Source organism: Oxyura jamaicensis, chromosome 3, assembly GCF_011077185.1.
Source record: "Oxyura jamaicensis isolate SHBP4307 breed ruddy duck chromosome 3, BPBGC_Ojam_1.0, whole genome shotgun sequence".
Taxonomy (NCBI): Eukaryota; Metazoa; Chordata; class Aves; order Anseriformes; family Anatidae; genus Oxyura; species Oxyura jamaicensis.
The window spans coordinates 41,183,359-41,195,665 of record NC_048895.1 but is presented as its reverse complement, the minus strand read 5'-3'; the positions used below and the strand labels follow the sequence as shown (position 1 = coordinate 41,195,665).

The 12,307-nt window shown below is 42.1% G+C and overlaps 1 protein-coding gene across 2 annotated transcripts in view; it reads right to left on the bottom strand.

The window, feature by feature from the left end:
- Positions 1-128: 128 nt before the first annotated feature.
- PCNX2 (pecanex 2) overlaps positions 129-12,307 on the bottom strand; it is a 155,081-nt gene continuing 142,902 nt past the window's right edge. Inside the window, exons 29-34 of one of the 2 annotated variants that reach the window (XM_035323215.1) lie at positions 11,104-11,248; positions 9,665-9,895; positions 9,078-9,352; positions 8,396-8,577; positions 3,597-4,045; positions 129-1,578 (exon numbers count right to left, since the gene is read on the bottom strand). In XM_035323215.1, coding sequence (XP_035179106.1) covers positions 1,408-1,578; positions 3,597-4,045; positions 8,396-8,577; positions 9,078-9,352; positions 9,665-9,895; positions 11,104-11,248 — 1,453 coding nt within the window. In that variant the 3' untranslated portion in view covers positions 129-1,407. Of the gene's footprint in view, positions 1,582-3,596; positions 4,046-8,395; positions 8,578-9,077; positions 9,353-9,664; positions 9,896-11,103; positions 11,249-12,307 lie in introns of both variants that reach the window. The other variant, XM_035323214.1, reaches the window with a different exon arrangement.

The window sequence follows — 12,307 nt, the reverse complement described above, 5'->3', positions numbered from 1 at the left end:
AGACTTAGCTACAGCAGCTCTTGTTAAATCTTTCCTGTTAATTGGGACAAGCCAGCCTGGCTGCCCATTGTGGTGAGGAGAATTAGAAACAATCTATGATACAGTAAAGAGGAATAGCAAGACACTGATAGCTGCAAATTTTTTAATTAAAAAAGAAAACCAAAAACAACAAAATGAAACGCGCTCGCATGTGTGTTTATGCAGTATAGTACAGTAAGGAGTTGTTGTAGCCTTTTGGCTTCCATAGTAGTCATGGATTCCTGTAAATCAGTGTTTCTCAAACTTTGTGAAAGCACGACTTCTCTTTTTGCCTCATCCGTCTTTATGCAACTACTAAATTGGCAGCAGCTCAGTTTCTCTGGGGGAGGGAAATCAGAATGCTCTGTAATTACTGGCTACAAGTGTTTACGGACACTGAGTTGTGTCCAGCAATTAAAGGCATTTAGCTGTTCCCTGCCCACTACAAATGCAGCCAATAATTACCAGTCTGCTTTGCACTTTGCTGCTTTTGAGGAGAACTCTCCCGGGCCCTTTTGCATCTCCCAAGGGGGCTGTTGCCTGGAATCTGAGAAACACTGCTGTAAACCAAACAGGAGCATGAGATTATACCTAAGAGCAGCTGTTAATACAAAGCTGCTTTCTTTGCAAATAAGGTGCACCATATGCTTTGTGAAGGCTTTCCATGCACTGGCTAGTTTCTTTTCTCACATTTGACTTTTGTTAATGTTTTTAGCAAGGTTTGTTCACACAATGTTTCAGTATAGCTGCATGCAGTGTATCAGTCTGTGTGATGCTATGTTGCTATTCATAATTAGCACCTGCGTAACATGTTGAAGGAAAATAAAGAAGATTTGCTGTTGGGAAGAAAATAATCAGATTTAGCTCTACGGTTACAGTACACATTGTACTGTCCTTTTACGCATTCGTTGCTTCTGTTCAAAGTTGTCCTTTGCTATACATTATAATCAAGTGCCAATTAATTTGCATGCAATCAGCTGTCTAGCTATGGCAGGAAAGAGATTTCTTGTGTGCTTTTCACTGAATTGTATTAGTGTTTCCCATTGTATTCACTCGCGATGCCAGCTGTTATGCTCTTTTTTTCCCACCACAAGAGTGTCAACACCTCTGCAGGGGAAGGAATGTCAAACAGGTTGTATTTGTTGTTCTAGCATTTACAAGAACCTGAGATGAAGTGGCACCGTGTTTTTTATGACATCTTCCAACCCCACCCATGCCAAGGCCTTTAGCTGAAGAACATGTGCCCTGTATATTCTTGCTTAGAAGTTAGAAAAATAAACATTTGGAGGTTGCTTGTTACATTTGAAAGAACTTAAACCCACCTGCAGCTCCCTGACCTAACTGTCTTTAATTCTGAGAAGCGTGTGGCCCTTGCGCTAGCGGTACTCCTCACTGCTCCTCAGAGAGGCTTTGCTGAGAAGCCGTGTCTTCCAGGGCCATGTCTTCTTGGCTGGCCCTTCTGCACTCCAGGGTCTGGCTCATGAATATGGCATGGGCCGGACCTTGCTCTCGACGCAGTCTAGATTCCGTAGCTTCCGTCGCATCGCAGGTCTCGGTGAGCTGCTAGAGAGAAAAAAGAAGGAGTCGAGGAGATTATTCTAAGTAACACTTCAGCTGTTTTTTGAAGTGACAGGTAAAAAAGTTAAAAATTGATTTAGGAATGTCATTCCGTGAGACTGCATGGGATTCTTAACATGCATAATTCACAAGGGACTTCTGAAGAGTGAACAGGTACTTGTAATGCATAAATTTGGAAAGAAAATTAGAGCTAGAGCTTTAGTACCACAAATGTACATGCATAGAGAGCTGTAAAATACTTTGGATTGAAAAGGACTTCTGGAGGTCATCCAGTCCAAACCCCTGCTTTAAGCAGGGCTAACTTCTAAGAAGTTAAATCAGGTTAGTCTGGGGCTGCTTTTATACACCAAATTTAAATCTAAGTTACAAAGGAACCTTTGCAGCAGAACTGGAATGCAATTATGAACCTGAAAATGTTATGCACAGTGTCACCCCACTGTAGGATCTTCACAACTATGAAAGCTTTCCAGAACTGTGCTGTATTAAGTAAAATGCTTCCTCCTTAGCGCTTTCGATCAAAGAAGCACCTGGACTCCGAGCAGTTACTTTTTGGCCAGAGCTCACCTCACCTACATATAGCATCGTAGTCTTAAGTGTATCATCCAGGCTGCCAGTGGTTGGCAGGGACTGATGAGTCTTCCAAAGGAAGCTTTCCTTCTGACAGCTCTAAGGATGAACTGGATTGTCCTCTCTTCTGAGTGCAGAGGCCACACCAATGATCTACTGAAACTTCACACCCAAATTTTACATGGCTGAAAGTCAAACGAGGTGAATCCCACCACTGCTACTCACCACTGCAGATTGGCTGAATTCTTGCGACTTAGACTGTAAACTGTTGAAAGTTGGCATTACACCTTGTCATCTGATATGTTCAGCTGTACATATTATTAAAGCTTATTAGAGTACTAAAGCAGGATTGAACCCAGATGAGTAATGTTCAGTCAAATTCTGTTGAAGTTAACAGCAAAACCTCATAAACTGTACCATAAATGGCATTTTTGGGTTGAGAGCAAAATACACAAAGGCTAAGGAGCTTTTTTCACTTGGGAGTTGGAGAATTCTTTGAAAATTAGGGAAGTTATACACAGTTTGGAATGATATTAGCTGGAAAGTGTTTTGGACTTTCCATATCCTCAATTTTCCCGTTGCCAATTTGATTTCCATTTTGATAGGCCAGATGTGAAAGTCAGTCTTAATTACGTTGTCGGCCTCTAGTTGCAGCCACCCTTTATCTCTAATCCATCTTCTCCCATTACTGCTCTGTAGTGTCGAGGTAAAGGTTTTAAAATACAGGAAAGCAATAGATGGCAACCAAAGTTAAATACATTTCAGTAGACGATGAAACAGTAGCACTAGTATGTGCACTGAATTTTCCAGGGAAGAAGGAAACTGAACTGGAAGCCTACTGGGATGAAGGCTTGAAATTGTGTGCACTATTTTTCTGTTAGAAAATGCTGATTCACAGTGCATGCAGATTTCTTTGAAGGCTTTTCAGTTTCCTTTGGGAAATAATTCCTGCAGCCTTCCTTTGACTAACCCTTTCAGTAATAAGGTTTCAAAGTCCTGGATTGAATTTCAGGTCAAAGGAGACAGAACAAGTGCACTGTTAGTGGGTGCCATTCCCCTTTGTACAAATAATTCAGTCCTGAGTGAGCAAGCAAGAAACATACTACTTAGTCTGCTTATGATGGTACTTCCCACTGGGCTGCATAAAACAGAGGCTTGAGTCCCTGGTCTCAGTAAAAGGAAGAGCAACTTTCTGTCCCAGTTTTGCAATTTCAGGTGCATTCTTAATGGCCAGCTTACCATTACCAACGAATACATCACCCATATACGCACAAATACTAAACAGTCTCATTTTCATTGTGATGCGAAATCCCAAATACCAAAAATTCAAAAAAAAGACTACAAGAGAAGTAAGAAACCAGTGGTTCAAGAACCTGACAGGTGAGCAGCATGGCAGCTCACGGCCAGTACCGCTGTTCTGGCTTCAGCCTTACCCGAGTTGCCTGACTCGCTGCTCTGGCAGAAGGACCCATGGCGATGTTCATGCTGCTGGACGACTGGGTGTCACTGGTGTTACCTCCATCCGCAGCTGAGAGCCCAGAAATCACCAGAGCACTTGAAAAGCTTCTCTTGCCGAACAGCAGGCTGAGAGTTGAGCTGGTAGACGAGGCCAGGCTGGACCTGAGCAGTGCAGCGGCTCGGTCCTGCACAGTCAGCTGGCCGGCAACGGGAACAGCAGGGGACTGAGAAAACACAGATGTTGCCGAGTTGTGGAGTGACAGCTGGCTACTTGAAAGCCGTTGGGCAATTTCATGGGCAGATGTAGATGTCTGGATGAAAGGCTGGCGGCTTTCCACAATTGGTCCAGAGTGACTTGAAACAGGGGGCCTTTGGCTTAAAGCAGCGTGTGCCTGGACAGACTGACTCCTGTGTTTTCTCCTGCCTTTAAAATAAAGAGTAAAATATTTAAGTGCTGTCTTCGGTGGTATCCTAATGAAGTCCATGCTATGGACAATGTCCTGTGTATACATGTTACTATGGGTTGTATCAGCTTAAGAATCCAAGAATCTCAGACATGAGCGAAACAGCTAAACCTATGAACCTTTCTATTTTTTCCACTACAATAGTTCTGACTTTTGGTCAGAATCGCTCCAGTGGTTCTGCACCGGGTCAAAAGAGAGGAAAATGAGAAAAGACACCAAGAAAGGTACGCTGATCACAGGCTCTCACCTCTTCTGCCCCGTACATTTTAACCTGCCCAGTGAATGAGCAGTGTTGCTCTAACTCCACTCCCCTTTGATAACGACGCTAAAGTAGGGGATGTTGAACATCCACCTTAAAGCGCTTGGTATAACTTAGCCCCAAAAGTAAAACATAGAACTGTGAATTAAAAACTGCATATGAGGAATGATAATTTGAGGATTCAGCCAAGTGGAAGACAGCACTCCAACTACAAGACAGTTCTTACGCCTGACAGATTGACTGAGATCCAAGATTGATATGTACAGTACATCACAGATTGAAAAGATAAGAGCACCCCTACTTAAGGTAAGCTGTTGGAGGTTTAAATGAGATTCACATACAGCTCTTGCCCCATTCTGTGAAGCATCTCAATGCAGCCTCTGTTGGATAGAGCGGATGAACTGGCCTGGGCAAATTCTGTCTTCCTATACATATACCCCCCGCCGTTTTTAGCATTTACATCAGCACCTTATGTCATGCAAACAAAACGTTTCTGTATTTCTTATGCTTACATGTTTAAATAGCCACAGAATGAAAAATAAAATCAACTTATCAGCCAGTGAACCCTCCAGACACCTGCTTGCGGACTGCCTCTCACCCAGGCTTACACAGCCAACACTGGGTCATGTGAGTGCCTACTTGGCTTTTGGCTTTCCAAGAAACTCCAAACATTAACACAAGCCAGCACTTGTCTAGCTATAGCTATGGGTTAAAGGCAGATAATCTGTTGAGACCCACCAACACGGAAACAAGTCTGAGGCATTTCCAGGTTGTTGGTATTTTTTTCCCTTTGGTTTTTCCCAATACAAGTAGTATGGAGGGGACGGAAGCACTGAAACCCTTCCAAGTATTGAAATTGCATAGAGCAATATAAATCTCACACAGTGGCTCACAAATATGATTGTTTGCTCAATTCACAAGGATTGCATCTAGTAAGGCAGGATTTCATATCCAACCTATTTACATTATATAGCTGCACCATGCTGTTTTACATCCCCAGGCCTGCTTTCCAGAGGCTGGTGTCATTAGCCCCATTTTTCAGATGCTGAAGCAAAGAGAAATTAGGAACCTTGGCATGGAGTCAGATGGCAGAGCTGGGCCATAACCTACCTCACTGGAGCCATTCAGCTGGGCAACAACCTAGGTGGTTTGGCAAGCACTGGACACTTTTCCACCACATTTACAATATATCATTATTTCTACTGTTATACTCAGAACAATAAAAAAATAATTTTCTTAGGCTGGCATGCAGAGCAGCTACCCAGGCAGTAAAAGCCCCGTGATCTCTGAGAGCAACAGGACAGAAGTGCACAGCTCCACGAGCATGCTCTGCACTTCGGGCATGACGAGCAGGGAGGACGCGTGCTGCCGCTGGGGTCATGCAGGTTCTTCAGACCCAGGGGCTTTATTTAAGTAAGCGCTGCAGTTTCTGCATCCACTGGTTATTTTAATACATTACGTTTCTAAATAAAAGGCACAGATTCAAAGTGGGAACAGAAGGGCTGCAGTGCGTGGGTTTGTGCAGGGGCTACCACGGCCAAACATCTGTTTGTGATTTCAACTGCCAAGCTGACCGCTGTCCAAAAGTATTCAATACTCATCCCAAGGCGGAGGTTAGAGCATTGGACAGGACCACCCGTATCTATACAGAAATAACTCTGCCCCTGAAAACAATTAGGAAACAAGGGGTGTTCCCTGAACTGCATCATGAAATAAGGACACTTTGGGGGAAAACCCCACACATTTCCAATGCTCCCGATTTTTGTCGCACTTTTATATAGGGCTTTAATTGCATTTTGCAGACTCAGTGGCACCAGGCTGCAAAATGCAATATGAAAGCATTAAAAGCACTTGATTCATAGATTATAAGACTAGAAGTATTTGCTGTGATCATCCAGTCTGCCATGCTATATAGCATAGGCCATAGAGCTTCCCGGAATTAACTTCTGTATGGCATTAATTACTACTAATATTGTTAAGAACATCTGTGGTCAGGGAGAATCCATCTTAACCGTTTGCCACTTGTTTCTCTATTTATTAACTCTCACTGTTAAAAATGTGCACTTGACTTCAAATTAGAACTTGTTTAGCTTTGTTGTATCCAAGTGTGCTAGAAGCAACTGTCTTCGGTCACCTGTTGTTGCCCAGGTAAGTACTTACAGACTAGGATCAAAGAACCTCTTCCAATAGAAATTATTTGAAAGCTTTTAATCTTTCACTACAGGACATTTCCCAGATTTTTGATCTTTTTTTTTTTTTTTTTTTTTTTTTTTTTTTTTCTCCTTTGAACTCCTTCCAAATTACAAAGGTCTTTCTTAAATTAGGGGACAGGGACTGTGCATGGGAGGCCAAGAGTACTGACCCACAGACAGACTGACAGGCATGTATTAGTCAGGTGACCCTATTCATTCTTTAGCATCTGACATAGCATAAGCTTTTTCCTCGTCCTCTGCTATCGCCGTACTGTCCTGATATTTACTGAAGATCAAACAGAACTTGCTTTTTAAGCAGCTCTTTTAAAAACCTTCTTGAATGAGAGTTATTTGGATTTGCTCAATTAAGCGTATAGCTTTGATAGCTGCTCTTTAATGTTCTCTGTAGCTGTTAGGATGCAAAGAACTACTTCATGATCAGATCATAGATCATCTGCATCTTTCCCAAGTATAAAACAGACATGTTCTTTTCTCATTTCTACATTATTGAAAACTTAACCTTTTTATATAGTGATGGATCGAGACTACTGTTACAATTTCTTGTGCTTCTAATATTCTTAAAAAATAAACAACAGCAAATCAGCTTTCTTCCCGTTGTCCCTAATGGTGCTAGTCAGAAAGTTCTTTCTTTCATTTTCTTTCTCCCACCAACTCTCTCTCGGGACTGAATACTGATTTACATTTGCTGTTTTCCATTTTCTTGCATTTGTCGTGCATTTCTTCATTTTACCTCACAGCCAGGTAGCTTTTCTTAATTAAGCGTGACCTCTCTTGATTGTGGTTTTCTAGGCATCCAATACATCCTTTTAAACAATTCACAATTAATTTTCATTATTGCATCGCATGCTCGGGATCGTTATTTTACAATTAAGTTTGCCATTCAGATTAGTGCAGTGTCAAGTTATGAGTATGCACCTGGGGATTAGTCTAAAGCTAGACTCAATTAAAAGCGGTAGTTATTTTATCCTTACAGCATGATTTATATTCACGGCAAGATTTTCTCCATTCCTGTCCATTATTTTTAATGATAGGTCAAAATGATCTTAACAGGAAACAAACAAGTGTTATACCCTCTTGTTATCTGCCTTAATTGATACAGTAATACCACAACTTGTAACGCAGTCAATTAACCTGACCTTTCATCACATCCTGGTCCCTTAGTGACAGGTCCCACAGTGACCCCCTGGCAAACTTAACGTACATTTCCAATGTGAAGGCCGGTAGTTCTACCTTACAAACACATGTGAAGTACTTTTGAATCTGTAATTTAATATGAAAAAGGCTCAGCTGCTAACTGACAGAGTGACTGGCAACATTTAATTTTCGCCTGGTAACTGATGTATAGGCATAGTGAGTTATTTGTTATTTGTTTATTCTCCACAAGTGCTGATGAGCAGCCAAACTAATTCCTCAAATCATCATGCTTCTTCTAAGATAATTAAGATTTTTGCATATTTTTAGTTCTGCTGTTCCCAGTCAACAATAAGCACAGGGTCAGTATGTAAACTGAATGGGTATCACACACGTAGACTCCCATCTGAATTTCTCATTCTGCCTTTGTTAGTAGTACCTCCTAGTCCAAAAATAACACAGTAAATAGTTTGACAGTGGAACCCTTGGTGAGCCACATGCATCACATTTGTCTTACACTCTCCCTGTAAAAATCTGGAACAGAATCAGGAAGCCATCGCCTATACATGCTTGGCCATCAGGAAAGACAAAGGTCCCCCTTTCTAAAATTAGTTTTCCACTGGATATGAGAGAAGCCCAAAAAGCATCTGTCCATGTGGCCCCTCGGGAGAAAAGTACAGAAAAAGCCAAGTAAATTGTGCAAATACCTGCATGCTGGTGGATGTCATGTGATGAAGCCTGCAACTGAGGGGTTCCATTTCTGGTGTGCTGTGAGCTACTGCTCTGGCTTGAGTTACCTGCGGAATTGCCGCTAGATGACCCCCCTCCATTATCCACTTCTTCAACGTTGCCTCTGTCATGGTGAGCTGCATGACAGTCCTTCCGCATTCTGTTTGTGGGAACAAACACGTGGTCAGTCTGCACACACAGAGAACTTGGGCCACCCATGTCAGGAGACCTCCAAATGTGTAACTGTTTTTACCTGTACTTTGGTCAAGAACAACGATGTGGGGATGATCATCTATATTGCCAAAGCTTTGGAGCATAACCCACCAACACACTTCCTCATTTTCTGACATGTCACTGAATTATAGAAAAGACACCCCTATTCACAAGAACTAAACAGTAAAATTCCCCTGAATAAGGGAAACGTCTCTACTGCTACGTGATTTGAAAATGAATTTTGACTAACATACGGAAAGCTTTGCTTAAAAGCCACAAATGAATGTGTTTTCTGCCGTGTCTGTAGGGCTGCTCTATTACATTCTGAGTTGTCCGCAATTAATTTTTTACTCATAGATAACAGTATGCAATTACTCTCTTAACAGAGATTACAGTGGAACTGAGACTGCAGAGTGTCTATCTCCATGACCAAAACTGAACACCTACCTTAACCATTTGGATCTGAACCACTTTTTAATGTTGTCCAAACTGACGGGTCCCCCCCAGATGTTCCTCAGTTGGCTGTGTGTCCCAAGGTACGAGGTGGTTAAAGGGGAAACGTACATCGGATATCCCAGTGGCTGATCGCATGAAGAATTAATTAAGTTCCGCAAGACCTGTTTATTATTCTGGATGCTTCCTCTCTCTGGGTTACGATTGCGCAAGAAAATCAGTTCCTGCTGCTGCCCAGCCCAGAGTCCTCTGACACACTCCTTGTTGACCTACAGGTAGGTAAAACACAGTGTGGACCACATAAAAACATTTGTTACTTAAAATACAGAACTATGTGGTCTAGGTAGAACAGCAGTAGCAGGGTGCAAGCATGCCGTGTCTTTGTACCAACAGATTTTATGAACTGCATGAGCAGCTACTCCCTGGTTAAGCCTGGGATGTTGCTTTTGATGCACACAATTAATGGTGCAAAACAGAAGTGAACTGAACAGTGCTCCCCTTGGGGCCTCCAGTCCCTACTCTGACAAATACAATCAACCTCCTCCTTTTTTACTGCAGTATTAGAAAGATGGTTCGTGTACCTTGATAACCTTGAAGCTCAAGTAGCTTTTGTGGAGCATGATGACTTTATATTCATCTGCTCCTTCATCTACCACATGCCTCAGGGTTAGCAGCTCTTCTCTGTTGGAGAGCACAGCACTGCGCCAGGCAGGGTCCCCTTCATGACAAATCACAACCTTTTCTTCAAAAGATTGGATTGCTTCATACAGAACTGCTGGGTCCTCATACTCATCTGGGCAGGTGAACTGGTCCTGGTAGTACAAGTATTGAAGAGGTCAGGTATATTTATGAAGGCACAAAAACTATTAACAAAAACCTGTAGTTTTTGGTTTGTTTGTTTTTTTGACAGTCTGCCAAACTCTGCTCCCCAAATGACTTGTGTCACAGCATGTGTTGGGGGAGATAGAACAATTGATTTAAGAGTAATACAGAAAGTGTTATGTTGTAACCTGCTCTGATTTCATCTCTCCATTGGACAAAGGCAGAGAATGAGAGCTTATCCACTTACAAGTTATAAAGTGGGAAACCACAGGAGGTAGAGCTTTTGGGTAATCTGGAGGGAGATCAGAATTACCTGGGACATTCCACAGTTCTTGTGGAAATCCTTCTTTTCATTCATGTAAAACCACAACAAAGCACAGACTGTGAATCCATCAACAACTATCACAATATTGTGTTACTTCATTAGCTGTCACAAAGCAATACTTGCCAGTGATTACATTCACAACATTATTTTGTCCAATTCTCTTGCATTAATTCAGAGCCGTTCCACTTCAGAGCAATTATAAATACCATGCATTATTGAAGTGTATGAGCCTGAATAATATGCCAGAGCAAGAACAAAATCAATTCCAAGCTATACAGGAGTTGACCTAAAGAAACTGGAGTGACTTCAATGGAGGTGTGCCAGAGTTTTACAACTGAAAACAGAATGGGGTCAGAAACAGCATGACATAATCAAACACAGCTGTGACACTAACCCTTCAACCCACTACTCCTCTCAGCTGTGACTTTTAATATATGGAAGTGTTTTTCACGTATTGCCCATCACTAAAGGACTGATAAACTAACAGTAAAATTAGCCTAATCAATTTATTGATTTTTTAAACTTACTGATCAATTTATTTATTTTCAAGCTAAAAACCATCCTTATGGTACCTCCACAAGTCAAACACAACGTGACCATCAGTTTTGTTCTAATGAAAAAGGCAGGGGCAAGCTCTGCAATAAAAGTAGTTCCAAATGGACAGCTGGGGGTATCCCATATCAACTGAATGTAAAATAAATACATTCTGAGCTTTTCCATTTTGGTTAAGGAAGTTTCTCAGAATAAGGCAACAACTACTCCATTTCCCTCTCATTTTTTCTTTGGACTGTTTCCAAGTTTTCCTGTATTTCCATAAGAGAACAAATACAATAGTAAAAGTTAAAAAATAAAAATAAATTTAAAAGACCCTACCTGATGTAGCTTCAGAGACATACGGATTGCCGGGGCAACCACCTTATGCAGCAGATCCATGTCTGCAAAGACCCACTCATCTTTCGCTGCTATCCGGAAGTCTCCTTTGAACAGCGCATGGAGGCCATAAAGAAAGGAGTCTAAACTGCAGGAAAAAGGCAGAGTCAGTTCCAGAAACCATGTCTGGCCCACCAAGTCAGACCCCAGAGATCTGCCCACCACAGGGAGAACCAGGACGTGGACCTGGGAATGCATGCGATGGATTCTTGAGGTTGGTATATGGCAAAGGCTGCATGTTTCTACTGCAAACCCATTCCTCTGGGTCGGTGTTTTTCCTTTTGCTTGCACTGCAAGCATCTGGCCATGAACGGAGCGTGGCACCTGGAACGTAAGTCCTAAGGATGGGAGGATCACTGGGGTCATCAGGGTGCTGCATCGCCACACTGCCAGCTGCTCGGCAATGCCTAGTCAGGCAGCAGAAGCTGCCCCCTCATTTGAAAATGTACTGATCAGCCCTGTCACTGTTAGCAGTTCTGCTTGCAAGGTAAAAATAATAATTAAAATAACAGCTGTAAAATATACATTTAGCAAATCTGAGACTTCTGCCATGAAACTCAAAACCAGACAAACATTAAACCAGACGTGCTGAAAAGAATCCCGAGTTTCACAAACTGATCAGCAAACCAGGTGAGAGCATGAATTCAACCTTAGGCATTTCATACCGAAACACTAAGCCTGAAAGCAACCATGGCTGGCTTTCTTTTTTCGTATGTACAACTAGATGCAACCAGTTCTGCCTGACCTTGGAGGACAGTTTGCCTGGACCTGAGACTGAAGTGAGATGTTAAAGGGACAAAATGGAGCAGCTGTTAGAAGATGGTTGCATGAGGGCTTTGTGAGGAGAACCAGTTGGCCTGCAGCTCCAGCCTGCACTATGAATTGTGAGCTCCCCACAACTACACAGCAGCCACTTAGGTAATGTTATAGTAGGACCGCAGACCTAACACTGTTCTGAAGAACTCATCTTGAAACTGAGGAAAACAGAACCATCTGTTAAAAAGCAGGCATCTCTTACAAACCCACAGGACATGGTTTCATCTACCTGCCAAGATTTTACTCACTCTTACAACAGTTGATTTTTTAGATTGTAAACGCTCTGAGGAGAAAAAGCATTAAGATGTTAGAGTTTTTCATTACCATCCAC